At 42.7% G+C, this 25764-nt stretch overlaps 1 protein-coding gene across 3 annotated transcripts in view; it reads right to left on the bottom strand.

Moving 5' to 3' along the window:
* Window positions 1–25764, bottom strand: part of AKAP9 (A-kinase anchoring protein 9) — a 547514-nt gene that overhangs the window by 272856 nt on the left and 248894 nt on the right. For all 3 annotated transcript variants that reach the window (XM_030200158.1, XM_030200166.1, XM_030200175.1), the window contains one exon: window positions 21893–22113. In XM_030200158.1, coding sequence (XP_030056018.1) covers window positions 21893–22113 — 221 coding nt within the window. The remainder of the gene's footprint in view (window positions 1–21892; window positions 22114–25764) is intronic.

Below are 25764 nucleotides of genomic sequence, written 5' to 3'. Positions count from 1 at the left end.
AAAAGCAAAGATCTATTACTAGAGCATAATTAGGCTGTAGAAGTATCAGGGAATATTGGGTGGAGAAAAACATAAGAGACTGACATTATGAGTGACTCTGGACAATTCACTGTTTCACTGACAATGTTAAGTAGCTTTGGATTACTTTATCCCGCATTTCTTCAGTTTGTCCATATATAATTGACCAGAGATAACAGAAACTTTATGCCTTTTCCATTGACTTTTGTGCATGCTTTTGTAGAGTTTTAGGTAACAGAAGTTCCATTCTAGGCCTTTGATAACTTCATCTACGTTTCTGAAGTACTGAAATAAAAGTGCACTTACACAAGGTGATAACTTTTATTATAACTTTCTCCAGCAAAACAATGAATAGTGTTGTCACTGTTGTGTGCCTTTTAGTAAATATAGACTACAAAGAAGTGTAAATGTGCTACTTCTTATTTCTAGAAGTGAGCCATACAGATCTCCCTATTAGGATTTGCCAAATACTTCCATTAAAAACTGCAGTACTGAAGCGAAAATACAAATTATTGCTATATTTGGCGATTACTTGAAAGAAAACAAATTAATTTTATTTTTGTGAAGATTTTTCTTTATTTTTAGATTGCATTTTTGAATGGAAAGATCACAAAAGGGTGTTTACGTATACAGTAGAAGTCCAAAAATCCAGATGCCGGAAATACAGACCAACAGAGCATCCGGACCACCCGAAAATCCAGGCTACACATTCTCCCTTCATCCCCCCCCCCCCCCATCACACACGGTCCAGCATCTCCCCCTCAGAGTGTCATTATGCTCATATTAGCCCTCTCCTCAAGTCACTTCACTGGCTTCCTATCCATTTCCGCATACAGTTCAAACTCCTCTTATTGACCTATAAGTGCATTCACGCTGCAGCTCCTCAGTTGTTGTTACATTTGTACCCCGGGCTTTCCCACTCAGGGCAGGCTCAATGCGGCTTACATGGGGCAATGGAGGGTTAAGTGACTTGCCCAGAGTCACAAGGAGCTGCCTGTGCCTGAAGTGGGAATCGAACTCAGTTCCTCAGTTCCCCAGGACCAAAGTCCACCACCCTAACCACTAGGCCACTCCTAGTACCTCTCCACTCTCATCTCTCCCTACATTCCTCCCCGGTAACTCCGTTCACTGGGTAAATCCCTCTTATCTGCACCCTTCTCCTCCACTGCTAACTCCAGACTCCGTTCCTTTTATCTTGCTGCACCATATGCCTGGAATAGACTTCCTGAGCTGGTTCGTCAAGCTCCATCTAAGCTCAAATCTAAGCTAAAAGCCCACCTTTTTGATGCTGCTTTTAACTCCTAACCCTTATTTTATCATCCTCACTTTAATATTCCCTTATCTCTTATTTGTCCTGTTTGTCTGTCCTAATTAGATTGTAAGCTCTGTCGAGCAGGGACCCTTCCCACCTAGCATAATCATAGGAAACACCCCGTGCCCTTTCCCATTTCAAAAGATAATAATGGATAGGCTGAGTGCGTGAAAGGAGAGCCCTATATATCCAAGAGACACTTCCTCTCCCCCTCCACTAGCCATCGCGTGCTCCAAATAAGTTTCCGCAAGACTCAACTCTCCCATTGCTCTGCACAAAATAAAATCACGAAGCTGACCATAATGAAAAACATTAAGAGCTGAAAGACCATATTCCTTGTGAAGCTCACTAAAAGAAAGCAGTTCCCCCTCTTCCCATATCTGATCAACACCCTCATGATCAAAAGCAAACGCCGGCGCTAGAGGCTGTTAGCGCCATACTAGCGCCGGTATTTGCTAACCCCACAAGATCAGAGCCCTTGAGCGCATGAAAGAACGCGCTCGAGGGCTCTTTGCGCAGGTAGCATGCAAATGCATGCTAAACAGGACTTAGTGCATTCATTGCCAATGATCAGCGGCCAGCGTGCCAAAATTTGGGTCGCTGGCTGCAGCAAACCCTACGCCAGCTCCGAGCTGGCGTTAGGGTTTGCAGATCATTGGGGAGGAATTGCTCCCTTATATGGTCTTTAGCCCCGCCCAGCGCATCCCAGGATGCACTGGGCGGAGCTGGGCGCTGCAATTTTGTGCGTCATCAACCAAGGAAGAGGAGGGAGGCCGGCTACCTCCCTCCTCCAACTAAAAGGTAAGGGGGCCGGGAGGGGGTTCTTTTTTCACTCGACCACCATGGATTTCTTCAGAGAACGCTGGGAGGGGGGAGTTGGGGTGGGCTGGAGGTCCGCCGGACCTCCAGCCCCCCCCCCCGTCGCTCGCTGGGGGGAGGGGGTTGACCGGCGGCCACTGGACCACCAGGGAGTCATTTTTCTGGGGGTTTGGTGTGGGGGGGGGGGGCTGGAGACCCTCCGGATCTCCAGCCCTCCCTGAACCTGGGGGGATGGGATCGTTGGGGGGACCGGAGGTCTGCCAGACCTCCAGCCCCCGTTGCTCGGGGCAGGGGTAGTCTGGGCCTGGTGGTCCCATGGACCTCCAACCCCTGTGTTTGACAGGTTTGGGCTTTTGACAGCCCAGACCTGTCAAACAAGTGCGGGAAGATTGTGCTGAGCACATGCTCGGCACAATTCGCCCGCACTTCTACCCCATGATCAGAGATAATTGCGCTGCTTAAATCTGCATGCATTATCTCTGATCATCGGTGCGGTAAAGCCCCGCGCTGTTCCAGCGCTATTTTAGAGCACTGTTTGGAACAGCGCAGGGCTTTGGATCATCTGCCCACTAGTGTACAAAGACCCAGACCCTCCCAGGAGCAATAACAAGAATCTAACAGACCCGGGGCAAAATATGGAGCAAACCGAATAAACATATACAGAAAATACATCCGCTCCGAAAAAAACTGATCCCAACATTTGCTCCAGAGAGAGAGGGGCCCGCTCAACAGAGGAGGAGCATTCTTAGCAATCTCCTTTAAGAGACGGCCCCGGTAGCCATGGAATAGCCCTCAGAGGATACGGGTCCAGCCATGACTGCTCCAAAGATTTCCAAATCTTAGAAGAACCTTGTTGCCAATCAGCCAAGATGCAAAACTGTGCTGCTTGGTAATAGAGAAAGAAGCACGGGACACCCATTCCCCCCGTGCTCGCAGTCAATACATAACCGCACGGCACACTCGTGGCAGCCTCCGCTTCCAGATAAAAGAGAACCCCCCCCCCCCCCCCACTGTAGGCCCAGAAAGAACTTTTCTGGGAGAGAAATAGGGAGAGCCAAGAACAGAGAATGTAGCTTGAGAAGCATAATCATTTTAACCACACTAATACACCTGAGCCAAGAGAGTGTCAAACCCTCCCACCTATCTAATTCTAAGAACAATTCACGCACCTTACCTGGGAAATTGGCTTCAAAGACCCTCCAAACGCAGAGTTAAAGATACCCCTAAATATTGTATAGAATGTGTAGCCCATCGAAACAAATAGTTCGATTGTAAGAGAGCCACTTGATGGTTAGGAAGATTGACATTGAGGGCTTCCGATTTGATCATATTTATTTTAAAACCAGAAACCGTCCCATATTTCTGTAAAACCGATAAAAGTTCTGGAAATGAGACAATCGGGTCTACCAGGGTCAGAGGTATATCATCAGCAAAAAGTAAAAGCGAGGTCTCAATCCCACCATATATAGGCCCCGCAATTTTCAGGTGCGTACGAATAGCGATAGCCAAGGGTTCAATAGTTAGCACGTGCAAATAGTAAAGGGATAAGGCACATCCCTGCCTCGTACCTCTCAAAAGCGCAAAAGAAGGTGAGCACTTACCATTGACCCGAACCGAAGCCTGAGGGATCGCATAAATGAGCCAAATCCAATGCAAAAACTGGCCAGACACACCAAACCTCTCCAAAACCACAAATAAAAAGGGCCAATGCACCCAATCAAATGCCTTTTCTGCGTCCAATGACAACAAACACAATGAGGAACCCATAGCATGAGATTGATACATAAGATGAAGAGCTCTGCGAATATTATCAAAGGTCTGATGCCCCTGCACAAACCCCGCCTGATCTTCCTGTATCAAAGATGGCAAGTGTCGCTGCAATCGGGAGGCCAAAATCTTAGTAAAGATCTTATCATCAACTCCCAGCAGAGAAATAGGCCTATAAGAGCTGCACAACTACAAATCCTTACCCGGCTTAGGCAAGACTGTTATATGCGCTAGATTTCAAGTCTCCGGGACCTCCCCATTATCATTCAAGAGTATATAATCCTTGATTTGATCTTCAATCTGCGAAACATATGTCATATCAGATAGCAAAGCATCATCCAAACACCACTGTGGAGGGGCCAAGTGACTCCTCAAAAGACATAGAGCTAGAAAAACCGGGGCATGATCAGACCAAGTATGTGGCTCAATTCGATGCGCTGAGACCAACGGAAGGAGCGAAGCTTCTTCTAGCCAAAAATCAATACGAAAATATGAGTTAAAGTAGGATGGAGGTGACGCCATAGATCTACTAATTGCCATTGAGTAGCAAAAGCCTGTAAACGCATCCTATCTCGATGAGCGTAATGTACAGCTGCAGTGGAGTTATTAAGCAAAGGATTAAGGGTAACATTAAAATCATCTCCCACCAAGAGTGTACCTTCACTATGATATATAAGGATTTGATCTAAACATCCAAAAAACTCCTCATGATCCACATTTGGACCATATATATTAACCAGGTATATTTCTGCCCCCCCCCTCCAAGGAGAAGGTTATCAATATACATACATAGTAACATAGTAGATGACGGCAGAAAAAGACCTGCATGGTCCATCCAGTCTGCCCAACAAGATAAACTCATATGTGCTACTTTTTGTGTATACCTTACCTTGATTTGTACCTGTCTTTTTCAGGGCACAGTCCGTATAAGTCTGCCCAGCACTATCCCTGCCTCCCAACCACCAGCCCCGCCTCCCACCACCGGTTCTGGCACAGACCGTATAAGTCTGCCCAGCACCATCCCCACCTCCCAACCACCAGTCCCGCCTCCCACCACTGGCTCTGGCACAGACCGTATAAGTCTGCCCAGCACCATCCCCGCCTCCTGCCACCCCTATCTCGAACACCAATAGATACCGGCCACCCCTATCTCGAACAACTTTAGAAATTTCCCAAGGTCTAGTCATTAAACGCTATCATAACCCCTCGGGTTTTAGAATTGTCACAATTAGAAGCAAAATATAATTGTGGATATTTACGATGATAACATACGCGCTCATGCGCTGCTTTCAAATGTGTCTCCTGCGCCAGGGCGATGTCTACCTTCAAGTGAATTAACTCCCGAAAGAGTAGCTGTCTCTTCATAGAGGTATTCAGTCCCCTGGCATTAAGGAGCATTAACAATAACATGCCCATTTATACATATTTAAAGTCTATTAAGCTGCCCGTGAGCCCCAATCCTCCCCTCCCGCTCCTAGGGACCCCCATCACAACAATTACCCACCAGTCCCATTAAGCTATCCCTCACAGCCATTACCCACATCCTCAAAAAACACCCACTCTCCCTTACCCCACCCCCCCCCAAACAAATCCAAGACACCCCATCCATATAAGAAAGAGGTGCCCCATAGAAGGAATGTGATCCTTACATTCACAGCAGAATAGATAAACTTTCATGGAAAACATATATCCAACCCCAACAGAGCAACAAATTGCAGAATTATAACACAATGCAGCGACAGACCCCCCCCAGTGCCCTAAGGTCGACAGTCCCAAGTAGTATTCAAATGTAACCACCAACCATATTACCAAAAGCTTAGCCAAATATACATTAGCAATGGCCGCAAGAGGAGCCCACCGATTTTAGTAAGCATATGTCTTCAAGTGATCTTTCAAATCACACCTCAAATGAGGAGGCTAGCCGATTGTTGGCGTTGCAGATGCTTGTGCCCCTTTGCTACTCGCTGCCACTTAGGCTGGGATTTCAAGGTGAAAGCAGGCCTCGCCATGTCCGAACTTGAGGGTGTCGCCGTCAAATCTCCTTCCAGGAGAACCTCATGAGCCTCTAACAGAGATTTAATCTGATGCATATGTCCTTCCTTGTAGAAAACAAGTGCAAATGGGTGTCTCCACCTGTACTGAATACCTATCTCACGGAGCCTGGCGGTAACTGGCTTCAAGTCGGACCGATACTTCAAAGTTGCTGATGCTAAGTCCTGATAGATCTCCACAGGAGATTTAAAATCATGAGCCTGGCGTGCTGCTTTAAGAACTTGTTCTTTCATCTTAAAATCTTGAAAGCAAGCAATAATATCCTTAGAAAGATTATTCCGTATCGGCCCTAGAATTCTATGAGATCTTATTAGCAAAACGTATCTGGAGCAACAGGCGGCCCACCCTCAGACAGCAGTGAACTGACCACCCTCTGAACCACTGACTCACAGTCCTGGTAGGTTGGGGTCTCTGTGATGCCACAAAATGGCAAGTTGTTTCGCCGACTCCAGTTCTCCAGATCCTCCAATTTATCAGCTATGTGTTGCTGTTCAATACGAACATCCACTTTATCTAGCGACCCCATAGCCTCTGTGTGCTCCTCAATCCAGCGCTCCGCTTCCTCCACTCGATGCCCCAGGTCTCAGATCTCACCTCTCAGGTCGGCCCCTAGAACAGCCAGATCAAAGCAGACCGCCTTAAGATCTGACCTATCTCCTGCAACCAACCTTGCAGTTCAGAAAGAGCTCCTGCTTCGGATCCCGCCTATTCTTGTGACGAAAACAGTTCTCTGGGAGACAGGTCCCCGACCATTGCCTGCTCGTTCAAAGCTCTGAAACGCGAATTGAGATAGATCCACGGCATCCGACCGAGCCTGCATCGCCACAACGAATCGCTAACGTCATCTGCCCTCCACTAGGAAAATCAGGCAAAAAATAAATCGCTTGGCACTGGGGGATCGCGCAAAAACGCTGTGGATGAGAGGGAGCTCAGCGCTTATGCAGCCATGCTACCCGGTGACGTCACTTCCTCCCAGAGATGCTTAAATTTGAATTTTAAAAGTAATGCCTGAGAAACCATAGAAACCAGAAAATCCAAAATCTAGACTGACTCAATCCCCGAGCAGTCCAGATTTTTGGACTTGTACTGTATACATAGTAAATGACAGCAGAAAAGCCCAGAATGATCCATCTAGTCTGCCTGGTAAAGTGGCTAGATTTACACCAGCTACTCGGTACAGACTACACCCCTCTTTGTCTTTTCTGAAGTGTGAAACTCATTTAACTTTTGCTTTGATCCCATCCTCTTGCTATACAGAGATCCTCTGTTTTTATCCAAGTGGAGGAATGGCCTAGTGGTTAGGGTGGTGGACTTTGGTCCTGGGGAACTGAGGAACTGAGTTCGATTCCTGGCACAGGCAGCTCCTTGTGACTCTGGCCAAGTCACTTAACCCTCCATTGCCTGCCGCATTGAGCCTGTCATGAGTGGGAAAGCACGGGGTACAAATATAACAAAAATAAATAAAAAAATAAATAAACTCTATCGCTACATTGTTTCCTCAATCAGGAGTGCATTCCAGGCATCCCACCACCCTTTCTATGAAACATAATAGCCGTACTGGGTCAGACCAATGGTCCATCTAGCCCAGTATCCTGCTTCCAACAGTGGCCAAGCCAATTCACAAGTACATGGCAGAAACCCAATTAGTAGCAACATTCCATGCTACCAATCCCAGGGCAAGCAGTAGCTTCCCCCATGTCCATCTCAATAACAGAGTATGGACTTTTCCAATAGAAACCTGTCAAAACTTTTTAAAACCCAGATATGCTAACCGCTGTTACCACATCCTCCGGCAGCGAGTTCCAGAGTTTAACTATTCTTTGAGTGAAAAAAATTTTTTTTAATGTATTTCCATGTAATTTCATTTAGTGTCTCTTATTCTGTGTACTTTTTGAAAGAGTAAAAAATCGATACACTTCTACCCATTCTACACCATTCAGGAGTTTATAGATCTCAATCATATCCCCCTCAGCAGTCTCTTTTCCAAGCTGAAGAGCCATAACCTCTTCATCCTTTCCTCATATGGGAGGAGTTCCATCACCTTTATCATTTTGGTCGCTCTTCTTTGAACCTTTTCTAACTCTGCTATATCTTTTTTTATGTTATTATTAAAGTTACCACCTTCCAGTTTCATGTCCTCTAGTTCTATCACTTCTTCATCTTTGAAAAACATTTGATTGTTCATTAACACTTTTCAAGTATTTAAATATCTGTATCACAAAAGAGCAAAGATATATACAAACAACAAATTTATAAACAAACAATAACATACAAACATTATTTTAATGAAGGCAAAATGAATATACTAAAAGGAAAATTAATCAGTTTACAAAGAATGAAAACAACTCGATAAATAGAAAACATATTATGAAAAATAAATATTGTGAACCAAAATTGCACAGCTTAAAACTGATTTTCTGAGAAATCAATCTATTGGGCATGTAGAAACTAATATAATTTGAAATCTGTTAACAGTAGTTAGATGAAATAAAAACATCGTTAACAGTGGTAGGTCACCAAAAATCCAGGGACAAGTGGAGGAAATAAGCAGGAAAGGAAAAGAAAATCAGCTGCCAGGGCTAGAAAGTCTCTGAGCCTGAATAAGGATGAGCCAATGGGGCAGGAAGGAGTCATGAACAGGACTGTCATGAGTTTCTCTCAGGAGCAATGTTTCAAAACAAGTTTGTTTTACGCATACCAGGACAGTAAAGAACCTCATGTCTAAGCCAGAGAATCTAAGGTACGATTTCAGTGTCTCAAATTTACTGCTGGTACTCATTGCAGCACTTTCACCATGACAAAGAGAGATTCCTTCTGGAGTTCACATGAAGCAATATGTATAGAAAACATATCAAGGTGTACTTCATAAATGCTCTTAATTAGGCTTGTGGCATCCAATATGAAGAGAAATATTTCTGTATTTTTCTGTCTCATTTTCGTGATCTTTGACTGTATTGCTTGGTATTTGAGAATCTTCTCTTTCTCCACACAATGAACACAATGATCATTTGGCCCTGACACTTCTGTTATCAATTCTGTTATTACATTTTTCTCCTTTACCACTATGTTCGGTTTCCTTGCATAAGGCTTCTTATCAGTTGGAATGGAAACGCCCCAGGTAATCAGTTAAGAGTACAGGCTGCTGTGCTCTAAGTTTGTGGTGTAGTGAGGAGGGTTTTAGATTTGTTAGGAACTGGGCAACATTCTGGGGAAGGAGGAACCTACTCCAGAAAAATGGGATCTACCCTAAACAGGGTGTAACTAGGCTACTGGCATCAACATTTAAAAAGAAGATAGAGCAGCTTTAAAACCAGAAACTGGGGGAAGGCCGACAGTTGCTCAGAGGCACATCGTTCAGAACAAAGTATCTTGAAAAGATATCGCCAAACAGGGGAAGATAAGACGTGCAGCAGAGTTCTGGACAGACTGAAGGGGGGGATAGATGGCTAAGTGGGAGGCCAGTGAGGAGTAGGTTGCAGTAGTCAAAGCGAGAGGTAATGAGAGAGTGGATGAGAGTTCGGGTGGTGTGCTCAGAGAGGAAAGGGCGAATTTTGCAAATGTTATAGAGGAAGAAGCGACAGGTCTTGGCCATCTGCTGGATATGCGCAGAGAAGGAGAGGGAAGAGTCGAAGATGACTCCGAGGTTGCGGGCAGCTGAGACGGGGACGATGAGGGTGTTATCAACTGAGATGGAGAGTGGAGGGAGAGGAGAAGTGGGTTTGGGAGGGAAGACAATAAGCTCGGTCTTGGCCATGTTTAGTTTCAGGTGGCGGTTGGACATCCAGGCAGCCATGTCGGATAAGCAGGCCGATACTTTGGCATGGGTTTCCACAGTGATGCCTGGTGTGGAAAGATAAAGCTGGGTGTCGTCAGCATAAAGATGATACTGGAAACCATGAGATGAGATCAGGGAGCCCAGGGAAGAGGTGTAGATTGAGAAGAGAAGGGGTCCAAGGACAGATCCCTGAGGAACTCCAACAGAGAGCAGGATGGGGGTGGAGGAAGAACCATGAGAATGTACTCTGAAGGTACGGTGGGAGAGATAAGAGGAGAACCAGGAGAGGACAGAGCCCTGAAACCCAAATGAGGACAGTGTGGCAAGAAGTAAATTGTGATTGACAGTGTCAAAAGCGGCGGATAGGTCGAGGAGGATGAGGATGGAGTAGTGACCTTTGGATTTGGCAAGGAACAGGTCATTGCAGACTTTAGATAGTGCCGTTTCTGTTGAGTGTAGGGGGCGAAAGCTGGATTGAAGTGGATCGAGGATGGCATGAGAGGAGAGAAAATCAAGGCAACGGCTGTGAACGGCGCGTTCAAGTATCTTGGAGAGGAAGGGTAGGAGGGAGATGGGGTGGTAGTTGGAGGGACAAGTAGGGGTCAAGTGATGGTTTTTTGAGGAGTGGTGTGACAACAGCATGCTTGAAGGTGTCAGGGACAGTTGCAGTGGAGAGAGAGAGGTTGAGGATATGACAGATGGGGGGGGTGACAGTAGGAGAGATGGTGTTAAGTAAGTTGGTGGGGATGGGGTCAGAGGGACAGGTGGTGCATTTCGAGGAGGAAAGAAGGTGGGCGGTTTCCTCTTCGGTGATGTCAGGAAAAGAGGAGAAGGAGGCCTGGGTTGGTTGATTGAGGGAGTGGATTATAGGGTGAAGAGGAGGAGAAGGTTTGGTGGTGAATTCGAGGTTAATCTTCTGCACCTTGTTGCAGAAGTAGTCAGCCTGTGATTGAGGAGTGAGGGGTGGGGTGGGAGCGGAGGGCACTTTGAGGAGGGAGTTAAGGATGGCGAAGAGACGACGAGGGTTAGAGCTGAGGGAATTAGTCAATTGGGTGTAATAGTCCTGTTTGTATAAACTCAGTGGAAAACATCAAAATTCTGCCTTTTCGAAAATCGCGCTTTAGACATTTTCGACAGATAGACATTTTTTGGTAATTTTGAGACCTCTATCTGCTTTGAGTATTTTCTAAAGTACTCCACTATTCATGATAGGATATATTCTGGTTGTTCTTCTAGTGAAGGACAATAATGTGTACTGCTAAAGCAATCATAAAACTGAAAAGTTTGGAAGAAATATGGTTAATATTTAAATCAGGAGTAGATGATCTTAGGATGATAATTTTGTAAGATACAGTGGTGGAAATAAGTATTTGATCCCTTGCTGATTTTGTAAGTTTGCCCACTGACAAAGACATGAGCAGCCCATAATTGAAGGGTAGGTTATTGGTAACAGGGAGAGATAGCACATCACAAATTAAATCCGGAAAATCACATTGTGGAAAGTATATGAATTTATTTGCATTCTGCAGAGGGAAATAAGTATTTGATCCCCCACCAACCAGTAAGAGATCTGGCCCCTACAGACCAGGTAGATGCTCCAAATCAACTCGTTACCTGCATGACAGACAGCTGTCGGCAATGGTCACCTGTATGAAAGACACCTGTCCACAGACTCAGTGAATCAGTCAGACTCTAACCTCTACAAAATGGCCAAGAGCAAGGAGCTGTCTAAGGATGTCAGGGACAAGATCATACACCTGCACAAGGCTGGAATGGGCTACAAAACCATCAGTAAGACGCTGGGCGAGAAGGAGACAACTGTTGGTGCCATAGTAAGAAAATGGAAGAAGTACAAAATGACTGTCAATCGACAAAGATCTGGGGCTCCACGCAAAATCTCACCTCTTGGGGTATCCTTGATCATGAGGAAGGTTAGAAATCAGCCTACAACTACAAGGGGGGAACTTGTCAATGATCTCAAGGCAGCTGGGACCACTGTCACCACGAAAACCATTGGTAACACATTACGACATAACGGATTGCAATCCTGCAGTGCCCGCAAGGTCCCCCTGCTCCGGAAGGCACATGTGACGGCCCGTCTGAAGTTTGCCAGTGAACACCTGGATGATGCCGAGAGTGATTGGGAGAAGGTGCTGTGGTCAGATGAGACAAAAATTGAGCTCTTTGGCATGAACTCAACTCGCCGTGTTTGGAGGAAGAGAAATGCTGCCTATGACCCAAAGAACACCGTCCCCACTGTCAAGCATGGAGGTGGAAATGTTATGTTTTGGGGGTGTTTCTCTGCTAAGGGCACAGGACTACTTCACCGCATCAATGGGAGAATGGATGGGGCCATGTACCATACAATTCTGAGTGACAACCTCCTTCCCTCCGCCAGGGCCTTAAAAATGGGTCGTGGCTGGGTCTTCCAGCACGACAATGACCCAAAACATACAGCCAAGGCAACAAAGGAGTGGCTCAGGAAGAAGCACATTAGGGTCATGGAGTGGCCTAGCCAGTCACCAGACCTTAATCCCATTGAAAACTTATGGAGGGAGCTGAAGCTGCGAGTTGCCAAGCGACAGCCCAGAACTCTTAATGATTTAGAGATGATCTGCAAAGAGGAGTGGACCAAAATTCCTCCTGACATGTGTGCAAACCTCATCATCAACTACAGAAGACGTCTGACCGCTGTGCTTGCCAACAAGGGTTTTGCCACCAAGTATTAGGTCTTGTTTGCCAGAGGGATTAAATACTTATTTCCCTCTGCAGAATGCAAATAAATTCATATACTTTCTACAATGTGATTTTCCGGATTTAATTTGTGATGTGCTATCTCTCACTGTTACCAATAACCTACCCTTCAATTATGGGCTGCTCATGTCTTTGTCAGGGATCAAATACTTATTTCCACCACTGTAGTTGTGAAGTGATGGAGAAAATGTTAGTTATTGTGTCATTGATTCATTTCAGATTTATGATTTTCATAACCGGTGCCAGCCCCTACACATATTAGAGGCTATACTTTAGATTATGTGTTGTCAAACTCTTCAAGTTCATATGTTTAAAAAATATTTTTCACTACTCCACTTTCTTGGACTGAACATTACTTAATAACATTCTCCTTTATACCTTCATTTAAAATAGAAGAATTTCAACCCAATAAGGAAAAATTGGTCAGAGATTTGCTTTCTGTTAATCTAGAAAAATTATCACCATTATTTAAAAACTTTCTGGAAGATTTTATTTATAAAAGTGTAGATGATCAGGCAGCTTTATGGGATTGCGCAATATAAGCAACTTCAAAAGTTGTATAATGATCAAAAATTAAGGGGCCCTTTTACTAAGTCGCAGTAAGCACTATTATGCTTACCGCACATTAAAAAGCACTACCGTAGGATGCACTCAGGTGTTTTGCAGTAGTTCTGGAATCAGCAAACGTTTACCCTGTGCTAAAAAAAACATAGCAAGGGGTGCACGTTAGGGGCGGAGAGTAGGTGCGCTCTGCACTAATTGGTTAGCATAAGCAAATTGCCACGTGCTGCCGATTAGCGTGAGCTTAGCATGTGATCTTTTACTGCTTACAAACTAGGTGGCAGTTAAGGGCTCATATAGTAATGGCCCATGCTGTAATGGCCAGGCGCTAATTGTGAAATTAGTGCATGGCCATTAATGGAAAAAAAGAAATTGTGGCCATTTTACAGCCGTGCTAAAGTGGCCTCAGCGCATGGGAAATCCATGTGCCGAAAATAGTGCAGGCTACATTTTAGTGCAGCTTTATAAATGGGCCCCTAAATTAGCTAAGAAATCTTACTTCTCTAAATGTGTTTCAGAGCATGACAGTAAAACTCAACGGCTTTTTCACTTAAACAGATTTGTCTGGAACTAGCAAAAACATACCCCTTAACGCTCAGTTACCACCTGTAAATTTCATTGGTCACATTCTTTAATTCTAAAAATTAAAAATTGCAATCCACATGACAAATTTACTTTCTAATGATCAAGCACAAATAGGATTCTATTTCTACTACTACTACTACTTAACATTTCTAAAGCGCTACTAGGGTTACGCAGCGCTGTACAATTTAACATGGAAGGACAGTCCCTGCTCAAGGAGCTTACAATCTAAAAGACAGGTGTACAATCTAAAGACAAGTGTAGAGTCCGTCTGGTAGGTAATACTATATTTCACGAGAGGTTAGGTGCCGAATGCGGCATTGAAGAGGTGAGTTTTAAGCAGAGATTTGAAAATGGGTAGGGAGGGAGCTTGGCGTAGGGGTTGAGGAAGATTGTTCCAGGCAAAGGGTGAGGCAAGGCAGAATGAGCGGAGCCTGGAGTTGGCAGTGGTGGAGAAGGGAACTGACAGGAGGGATTTGTCCTGTGAGCGGAGGTTACGGGCAGGGACATAGGGGGAGATGAGGGTAGAGAGGTAGTGAGGAGCCGCAGACCGGGTGCATTTGTAGGTAAGGAGGAGAAGCTTGAATTGTATGCGGTATCTGATCGGAAGCCAGTGAAGTGACTTGAGGAGAGGAGTGATGCGAGTATATCGGTTCTGGCAGAATATAAGACGTGCGGCAGCGTTCTGAACGGATTGAAGGGGGGATAGATGGCTACGTGGGAGGCCGGTAAGGAGTAGGTTGCAGTAGTCAAGGCGAAAGGTAATGAGAGCATGGACGAGAGTTTGTGTGGTTTGCTCAGATAGGAAAGGGCGAATTTTGCTGATGCTGAAGAGGAAGAAGTGACAGGTCTTGGCAGTCTGTTGGATATGCGCAGAGAAGGAGAGGGAGGAGTGAAACAGGTGTTACTATATATACGTGGCTTAATTTCTGGGGGAATGGCAGAGCATCAGGGAAGTCCTACCCCAGCCTCTCCCTTCCAAGGGGGCTCCAGAAAGAGGAAGGGAGGGAGAGAATACGGAGTTCAGCAGAGACCAATTATTCTACTCCCTATTCCAACCCCTCTTCTCCTGTTACCCAGGGCCATGCCAACATGGTAAGCGAGGTAAGCATGGCAGGAGGGCGCCATCCTCTGGGGGGCGCCCCGCCGCACCATGCTTACCTCGCCCTCTTCTCCCCAGATCCTTTTCCTTTTTTTTTTTGTTTAAATTTACCTCTGTCCAGCGGCAGCGTAGCGTTAGTGAGAAGGAGGCGGCGCTCCCCCGCCCCGACGTGTCAGTCTTCCCTTCGCTCAGTTCCGCCTTCTTCTGACATCAGAAATGACATCAGAAGAAGGCGGGACACTGAGCGAAGGAAAGACTGACACGTCGGGGCGGGGGAGCGCCGCCTCCTTCTCACTAACGCTACGCTGCCACCGGACAGAGGTAAATTTAAACAAAAAAAAAAGGAAAAGGATCTGGGAAGAAGAGGGCGGGTAGTGTAGTGATCGTTTTCGGGGGGAGGCGGGGCCAACTGCAGGGGGGGGCGCTGGAGACCCTAGGCACGGCCCTGCTGTTACCCCTGACCTTGGCCTGATTGTCCCATCTCCTGACTCCACAGTTCCATTTCTTTTTTGTCTACAAATTAAGCACTATATATATAATGATCACTCAGGTGCTACTGCACCAGTGGAGGCAGCCGGGGTGCCAACAGTTTAATTGCATTAAACTTTGCTCGCCAACATCAATAACTAAACTTTTATTCTCTACGGGGGGTCTTTTACTAAGCTGCGGTAGCGATTTTAGCTCACGGTAGAAATCAGCTGGTGATAAACACCGAGACGCCCATTATATTCCTACGGGGCGTCTCGGTGTTTACCACCAGTTGATTTCTATCACGAGCTAAAAACACAAATGCGGTTTAGTAAAAGACCCCCTGTGAGATCTAAGTAGTGTGAACTAGATTCTGTCCCAACTGCATGGTTTGAAATGTCAAAGCATGGTTTCACACCACTATTATTACAAGTGGTTAATCAGAATTTGTCTACTGGGGTAATACCATCTAGTTGGAAACATTTCACTTATTCGTTCCATTTTAAAAACCTCACCCTCAACAACATTAGAAGCTGACCAATTTCTAATCTAAAATTTCCAGCTAAGTATTAGAACAAGTAGTTTTTGAACAGTTAACCAGCTATATTGAAAATAAGAATACATTAACATCCTCGTCAAGTAGGCTTTATAATGGGCCATAGTATAGAAACCAATATGACAGTTGGTTGAGCAAGGTATTTGTGACCTGGATTGGCCACTGTTAGAAACAGGATGCTGGGCTTGATGGACCTTTGGTCTGTCCTAGTATGGCAATACTTATGTACTTATGTACCGTGAGCCTCAAGGGAGTCTCATGCACAAACCATTACAATAGTTAAGTTATTCACATATACACATGAGAACATAACATCAAATCCAGCATCCTGTCTCTAACAGTGGTCAATCCATGTCAGAGGGACATAGCAGGATCCCATGGAGTAGATACACTTCTTATTGTGCACAACCAGAAGCAACCAGTGACTTTCACAACCTTACATGGTTAATAACGATTAATGGACTTTTCCTCCAGGAACTTATTGAAAACTCTTTTAAACCCAACTATGCTATCTGCTTTGACCACATCTTAGAGCAACAAATTCCACAGCTTAACTGTATGCTGAGTCAAAAAATACTCTCTCACCAGTACTAAAGTAGGTGACCTTTAAAGTATGTAATAAAAGAAGTATGGTCTAACAAGAAAAAAATATGCTAGTATACAGATATTAGGAGGTAAAATATAGCAGTAACTTGATGGCTCAATGGCAAATGCTGTTTGCTCCATAAATAAGATATGGGTGCGATTCCTAAGACTGTCTGGTGGGTGTTAATATATTTCATCATTTTGACTTCAAAGGTCTTATACTGCTGGGCTGTTTTAAATTTCTGAACTGAAGAAGAGGAGTGTGGTAGCCGTGTTAGTCCACTCTTAAGGTTATCAATAGAAATCAAACAAAATAAAACATGGAAAAGAAAATAAGATGACACCTTTTTTATTGGACATAACTTAATACATTTCTTGATTAGCTTTCGAAGGTTGCCCTTCGTTAGATCGGAAATAAGCAAATGTGCTAGCTGACAGTGTATATAAGTGAAAACATTCAAGCATTACTATGACAGTCTGACAGGGTGGGAGGATGGGGGTGGGTAGGAGGTATGCATGGGGACATCAAAGCATATCATTGATATTCTAACTGGATGGGTGTGGATAGGTGAGGGGTGGAGAGAAATACAGCTTTATGGTTTATAATGGGCTAGGAACCCCAGATCCTTGTTGATCTCATTTTGCCCATCCAGTAAACTAGATGAAATCCAACTATATTCAGACCTAGAAGAATTCTTTAGAAAAATGCGCCTTAAAACACATTTCTATAATAAAGGGACACCAAACAGACCGGAATACAGTCCTAAACAAAAGAACACTTATTTCACCCCACAGGAGGGACAAAACTACAAGCTGGATAATTACATAGAAAGTTTCAGACATAGGGTGAAATCCCAACTTTCCAACAAACAAAAGAGAATCCTGTACAATCTTACCCCACCAGAAAGAGCGGCCATAAGAACCCTACAAACTAACGAACGCATTTATCATCAAACCCGCAGACAAAGGAGGCGCAGTGGTAATTATGGACAAACAAAAATACATTGAAGAGGGGCACAGACAGCTCTCAGACAATAAATACTACAGGAAACTAACTGAGGACCCCACACAGGATTACACAAAACAGCTGAAAGACCTTATCAAAACCTTCTATGGGCACATTCTACATGCTACCCAAGATCCACAAACCGGGAAACCCTGGCAGACCAATCATATCAGGTATTGGCACACTCACGGAAGAAATATCTGGATTCATAGAGGGAATTCTGAAACCTCTCGTACACAAAACTAACAGCTTCATACAAGACACCACAGACTTTCTGAATAAATTGAAAAATATCAAGCAACTACCACCTAACACCCTTCTGGTCACGATGGATGTAGAATCACTATACAGCAACATTCCACATGCGGATGGCATAGCTGCATGTGGAAGACTCCTAAAAAAAATCCACACTGGACCATCAATACTCACCAGAAACTATTACAAAATTAATCAAATTCATTTTAACTCACAACTACTTCCGCTTTAACAATGATATCTATCTACAAATAATGGGCACTGCGATGGGCACCAAGACAGCACCCCAATATGCCAACCTTTTTATGGCTGAGCTGGAAGAGACATTTCTGAATACACATCAGACCAAACCTCTAAAATACTACCGGTACATCGATGACATTTTTATGATTTGGAAGGAGGGTGAAGAAACTCTGAAACAATTTTATTCTGCCTTCAATACATACCATCCCTACAATCAGATTCAAAATTGACTACTCCTCAGAAAAAGTCAATTTTTTGGACACCACGGTCTCAATCAGTGATGGCTGTATACAAACATCTATATACAAGAACCCACAGACAGATGCAGCTACCTCCACAACTTCAGCTTCCATCCTTCACATACAAAAAGATCCATCATTTACAGCTAAGCCACAAGATACCACCGTATCTGCTCTGACCCAGGGGACAGAGACAGACACCTTAAAAGCCTGACTGCATCCTTCAAACAGAAAGGCTACAACCCCAAAATAATCTCCAAGAATATTGCCTCCTCCCTCAAAACACCCAGGGAGAATCTGCTACAGTACAAGGAGAAAAAAGCCACAGACAGAATCCCCCTTGTAGTGACATACAATCCAGAGCTGGAAAAACTGAGGAAAATCATAAGAGATCTACAACCTATACTCCAGGAGGATAAATTACTGAAAGAGATATTCCCATCCCCACCAGTACTGGCCTTCCGACAGCCACCCAACTTAAAACACAAGCTAATCAGAAGTAAACTTCCATCACAGACTGAAAAGGAACAGAAGGGCACACTTCCCTGTAATTTATCCAGTTGCAAACTATGCCAAAATATTTCACAGGACCCCACAGCCATCCACAAAGGAAAGATATTCAACATAAAGGAATCTTTCACTTGCTCATCTTCCAATGTGGTATATATCATTCAGTGTAAAAAATGTAACGAAGGATGCTATATTGGAGAAACAGGCCAGATGCTTACGACAAGATTCAATTTACATAGACATCACATGAACAATACTGGTGCCAGTAGGGTTCCCACCCCTGTTGGTCAGCATTTTACAGGACCAGGACACTGTACCAGTGACTTCACAGTGAGAATCCTGAAAGGTAACTTTAAAACCATACAAGAACGTAAGACCTTTGAAGTCAGAATGATTGAATATTTTAACACCCAACAGAAACGACTTAACAAGGATCTGGGGTTCCTAGCCCATTATAAACCATAAAGCTGTATTTCTCTCCACCCCTCACCTATCCACACCCATCCTGTTAGAATATCAATGATATGCTTTGATGTCCCCATGCATACCTCCTACCCACCCCCATCCTCCCACCCTGTCATAGTAATGCTTGAATGTTTTCACTTAAATACACTGTCAGCTAGCACATTTGCTTATTTCCGATCTGACGAAGAAAGGCAACCTTCGAAAGCTAATCAAGAAATGTATTACGTTATGTCCCCTAAAAAAGGTATCATCTTATTTTCTTTTCCATGTTTTATTTTGTTTGATTTCTATTGATAACCTGAACTGAAGAAGAAAGTATTGCCTTCAAAAGCTAATCAAAAAATGTACTCTTTGCTTATACTCCTTTTTGAATCTTCGGCTCAATCAGAAAAAATCCACACTGGAACTATAAGGCCACAAGTCTTCAATCAAAACTACATGGAGTTTTATATCCCCACCCCTTTTTATTTTTCTTAAACACCTGTGTAACCCATCTATCCCAGGAACAGTGAATACATAATCTGGCCACTGGGTGCCACCATAGTTCCATGGCTGAGATCCTTCCACTCTCCTTGGGAAACTGTCAAGTTCCTCTACAGAAACCAGTCCATCCCAGCTGGCCTGAGGAGCAGAAGTCAGGAAAATATACCAAAACTGTCATAGTACTAAATGCTTTTTTGTCCTAAAAGAAAAATTATCTTAGACTTAAGGAGAAAAGGTTTTTTAAAAATAAGAGTTTTCCTCCTTTCCTCTTTAGCTATGCAAAATCTTAACGCATAGTTAGGCAAGTTACCAATGTGGAAATATGTTCTGGTGGGACTTTGCTATTTATAAAAAGAAAATTTCAAAGACAACAACAATATGAAGGACTGCAGATGAATTTCTGGTGGCATGTTCAGCTTGAGATCATTAACATTGAAGACAAATGTACTGTACAACATGCATATTTTGGAAAAAAAAAAACTTTTGTTTTAACCAGTTAATCCAAAATTGGAAAAGTAAGATGTATTTTAATTTAAATAAAGATTGCCATCACCCCTTAACAATGCAATGCTTTCTACTCGCTGAAAATTTCCACTGCAAACAGATGATCAAATCATACTATAAAGCAAGGCAGGGACAGAAGACAGTCATTTCACCTATTTTAACTTTCAATCTTTTTTTTTTAATTAACCATTTTAAATTAGACTTTTGCTTTATTGCCATTACAATGCTCTTCTTTATATTAATACAGCATCACTTTCAAACAAACATTTTAATACTACTACTAATCATTTCTATAGTGCTACTAGACATACACAGTGCTGTACACATTATCCTCCAAATTCTATATATCACGCCTTAATTTCCATGTGGAAATCAAAGAGTATTCTACAACAATGTGCGTAACTTAATGGTTAACTAGCTAATCAGTGCTGTTAACTAGATGCTAACAACCAATTAGCACTAACTGGCACTAAAATTTACACGCATAACTCACTAAGTGTATTCTGTAACGTGATGCAAATAAATTCCAAGTTCTATAGTTGAAAAGGGGGAATGGTTATGGGCGTGGAATGGGCAGGTCATGGGTGTTTCAAAAATCTATGCACATTATAGAATACACCCGATCTCTGCGCCTAATTTAGGCACCGGGATTTATGACAAGTAAAACATTGCCTAAATGGACACAACCAAATTTGGTTGTGTGGAGAGGCGCTTGGTGTATTCTATATACCATGTACAAATTTAAGCCAATTCTATAAAATTTAGGCGTACTTTAGAGAATACGCCTAGGTGTATTTTTTTTTACTGCAAGGTTTTTTTTCAGGTGCCATATATAGAAATTAGCCCTATATGCAGCTACGTTCTCTGTCCCTAGAGGGCTCATAATGTAAGTTTTGTACCTGGAACCATGGAGGGTTAAGTGGCTTGCCAAAGGTCACAAAGAGCTGCAGTGGGAATTGAACCCAGGTTGCCAGGATCAAAGCCTGCTACACTAACCATTAGGCCATTCCTCCACTCATTTTAAGGAAGGGCTTCCCAAGTCTGTCCACAGCCAGTCACAATTTTCACAATATCCACAATAATATGTGTCGTTATTGATACCTTGAAATCTGACTGGCTGTGGAGTCCCCCAGGATAGATTTGGGAAGCTCTGCTTTAAATGACGTAATTTCCTACAATTGGTTTCTAACCATTTCACAGGGTCTGGCACAAAACTACATACATTATGATGCTTTCTTAATAAAACCAAAAACGTAGATAATTTTCAGCAACACACTTGTCAGGCAGGTGACGCTTTTCCGTGGAATTCAAACCAGTCAAGCATGAAAGGGTCAGAAACAAGTTTCTACTGTGGACCACACACACACACACTCCCTCACTACCCGAATCTAAGCTGACGTAGTTTAAAAAAAGAATTTATTTGCAAAATTATTTACCTGAGATTCACGTGTAAATTTGGAATCCAAAAGAACTCCCCAAACCCTTGCTTCTTTTTCAATGTTCAAAATTTTACCTGAGTCCAGAGTTAATTCCCTGGCATGCAGTGATTTAAAATCACCAAACCTAAGATTTTAGTCTTCATTTTATTCAACTTCAAAAAATTCAAACAAGACCACTTATCAAACAGGGAAATACTCTGTTTCTGGTTTTGTACAGTATCCTCAAAGGTAAGCAATTCCAGACACAGCAAAAAAAAAAAAACATCACCAGCATAAGATAAACCAAACACTCCCAAAAATGGCATTCCAGGCATCTTATACATATATTCAGATATATGTAGTATACCAGAAAAGTATCCTTATATGAAACTTTCTGTAGTCAGAAGATATATCATACCTGATTACTAGTTTCACTGATAGCTTCCAGAAGTTTCTCCACAGCTGCTTGCAATCGGGTGCTAATGTTAAGAACAGCCTCTTCATTTTCAGGCTCTCTCTCCTGTCCAGCAAGGTCCATGAGACGCTGAGATAATTCCAGACCTTCATCTGTTCCTCCAGACCATAAGCTAGTGTCATCCCCACTCAAGACACTTCCATGGTATGAATCAGTAGGCTCCTCTGAAATAAAAATAAAATGTTAATAACCACAATCCTGCAAAAGTATATGAATAAGGTAAAAAAATTAAGAAAAACTAAATTCTGAATTACTGCTAGAAGTGTTAAATTTTATATCACTTGTGATCTTCATATTGGACTCAAAAGCTACAGCTGCAGCTTTAAGTTCAGACATCTATATATTGCTTTGAAAATGCAATCAAACCTGTCTAGTAATGTTATTCTTGCACTTTGGCTTTCTTATATATGTTTTGTATAATTTATACTAGTTCCCATATAATCTAAATTATAATTTACCATCATACGTAGACTACTATCAGAGCAATTTTCAAAGCCATTCACTCAGCTAGAATAAAGTTGCTTTCCTGTAACATGTGTACTCTATAAACAATAAAACAAACCACACAAGTGGCATCATCCAGTGGTGCTGACAAGGATGGCTCTGATAGACCACAAAAAGGTTTTTTGACAATGCAAGGAATTTGCTACAGCAGAGTAAAGACATCTACTCTAGGCTCTTTACATTCCTGTAAATGGAACCTTGTTAGGAATTTTCTGTATGATCCCTGGATATGTGAGATCAAAAGGTACTAAGATACTTATGTGCAGAAGAGGTGATGAGACAGAGAGAAGTCCTCCAACTGAACATGCTATTTCATGAATACTCCCACAAATGCTCAGATAAGAAAGAGCCCGAAAAGAACGAACAGTCTGATCCTAATAATACAATAAGTCCCCTGGTAAGTCTAGTGAGAGAGCATCCTCTTTGTTTTCAACTAATGTTGCTCAGATCTAGGGTGTACAAATGTTCATCATATTCCTGCTCAATCTAGTGGTGAGAGTGATTCTCTCTCCACTAGCCAGCAGAGCTGTAAGAACAGCATTCTCTCTATGCAAGTACCTCAAAGTTTCTAAAAGAAATATTTCAGGAGAAATTCCTAACATTGGTCTTACTTGTTCCTATATAGGAGAAAGCTTTGGCCTATCCAGATAGTGGCCTATCTAGATAGTGACAAATTCCACAAAACATTCTCCCGTATACAACTGTATACAAACATTTAGGCAATCTGGCTAAATTGAATCCCTAAGGGCCTCTTTTACTAAAATGTGCTAGCGACTCCAGGTGTGGCAAATGAGAGGAAAACCATAGGAATTGAATGGGCTTCCTCTCATTTACAGCATTTGAATCGCTAGCATGGTTTAGTAAAAGAAGCTCTAAGTGAACATCTAGATGGTATAAGTGAAAATTGAAGATGTCACGCTTAAATGTATAATGGCTATTTGAAGGTTTTTTTTTTTTTTTAGTTTAGTTTTTACAGATTCAAAAAAGTAAACATGGTAACTGCAAAAGTCTGGACTTCCTTTCAGCCAGAAAAAAAAAAAAAAACAGCTTCCAAACATTTTCTGTAATCAATTAAGAGTCTTTCTATACTTGCTTTTGGAATTCTTTTCTTGCAGAATTTTTTTGCTCTGAAATATTCTAAAGTCTTCTTGCATGCAAAGAGTTTTTGAGCTCTCCCCCACAGATTTTAAAATAATATTCAAATCTGGGGAATGTGAAGGCCATTCCAAACCAAAGCAGATTTTGAGGGTTTTTGTTTCCTTTGATTGCTATCTTGTTGAAATATCAATTCTCTTTTAGCTTCAATTTCTTAACTGGCTACGGAACATTTGCTTCTAAGATATATTGATACTATGCAGAGAGGTGTGGTAGCCGTGTTAGTCACTCTTAAAGGTTATCAATAGAAATCAAACAAAATAAAACATGGAAAAGAAAATAAGATGATACCTTTTTTATTGGACATAACTTAATACATTTCTTGATTAGCTTTCGAAGGTTGCCCTTCTTCGTCAGATTGGAAATAAGCAAATGTGATAGCAGATAGTATATATGAGAGAAACATCAAAGCATTACTTTGACATTCTGACAGAGTGGGAGGGTGGGGGTATGCATGGGGACATCAAAGCATTTCATTGATATTATAACAGAATGGGTGTTGGCAGGTGAGAGGAGGGTAATAAACAGAGAAATAAACAGAGAAATACAGCTTTATGTTTTATAATGAGTTAGAAAACCCAGATCCTTATTAAGTCCTGTTTGTTGTGTGTCAAAATATTCAATCATTCTTATTTCAAAGGTCTTACGTTCCTGTATTGTTTTAAAATTACCTTTCAGTATTCTTACTGTGAAATCACTGGCGCAGTGTTCTGGTCTTGTGAAGTGTTGGCCCATAGGGTGGGGGCCTGACTGGCACCGGCTATTTTCATGTGATGTCTGTGCAGATTGAATCTTGTCTTAAGCATCTGGCCTGTTTCTCCAATATAGCATCCTTCGTTACATTTCTTACACTGAATGATATATACCACATTGGAAGATGAGCATGTAAAATAGTCCTTTATGTTGAATATTTTTCCTTTGTGAATGACTGTGGGGTCTTGTGAAATGTTTTGGCATAGTTTGCAGCTGGCTGTGTTACACGGGAACGTGCCCTTTTCTTTTTCCATCTGTGTTGGAAGTTTACTTCTGCTCAGCTTGTGTTTTAAATTTGGTGGCTGTCGGAAGGCCAGCACTGGTGGGGATGGGAATATCTCTTTCAGTAATTCATCTTCCTGAAGTAGTGGCTGTAGGTCTCTTATGATTTTCCTCAGTTTCTCCAGCTCTGGGTTGTATGTCACTACAAGGGGAATTCTGTCGTTGGCTTTTTTTTCTTTGTACTGTAGCAGATTTTCCCTGGGTGTTTTGAGAGAGGAGGCAATATTCTTGGAGATTATTTGGGGTTGTAGCCTTTCTGTTTGAAGGATGCAGTCAGGGTTTCAAGGTGTCTGTCTCTATCCTCTGGGTCCGAGCAGATACGGTGGTATCTTGTGGCTTGGCTGTAAATAATGGATCTTTTTGTATGTGAAGGGTGGAAGCTGGAGTTGTGGAGGTAGCTGCATCTGTCTGTGGGTTTCTTGTATATAGATGTTTGTATACAGCCATCACTGATTGAGACTGTGGTGTCCAAAAAATTGACTTTTTCTGGGGAGTAGTCAATTTTGATCTGACTGTAGGATGGTATGTATTGAAGGAATAGTAAAATTGTTTCAGAGTTCTTCCCCCTCCGTCCAAATCATAAAAATGCCATAGATGTACCGGTAGTATTTTAGAGGTTTGGTCTGGTATGTATTCAGAAATGTCTCTTCCAGCTCAGCCATAAAAAGGTTGGCATATTGGGGTGCTGTCCTGGTGCCCATTGCACTGCCCATTAGTTGTAGATAGATATCATTGTTAAAGTGGAAGTAGTTGTGAGTTAAAATGAATTTGATTAATTTTGTAATAGTTTCTGGTGAATATTGATGGTCCAGTGTGGATTTTTTTAGGAGTCTTCCACATGCAGCTATGCCATCCACATGTGGAATGTTGCTGTATAGTGATTCTATATCATCGTGACCAGAAGGGTGTTCAATACTCACCAGAAACTATTACAAAATTAATCAAATTGATGATTGTACCAGGTTGCGGAATATTTCCCTCGGAAAGAAAGGTTTTACTTGTTTAAATTTCCACATTGAGTGAAACATTTTCTTAGTAGTGTTTTTTGCTTGGCTCTCTAGTGTGAGGTTTCGGTCAATGTAACACCGAGAATTTCAGGTTGTCTGAAACAGGTAGGGCAT

Source organism: Microcaecilia unicolor, chromosome 1 (genome assembly GCF_901765095.1).
Source record: "Microcaecilia unicolor chromosome 1, aMicUni1.1, whole genome shotgun sequence".
Lineage (NCBI taxonomy): Eukaryota > Metazoa > Chordata > Amphibia > Gymnophiona > Siphonopidae > Microcaecilia > Microcaecilia unicolor.
This window is presented reverse-complemented; position numbering and strand designations above follow the sequence as displayed.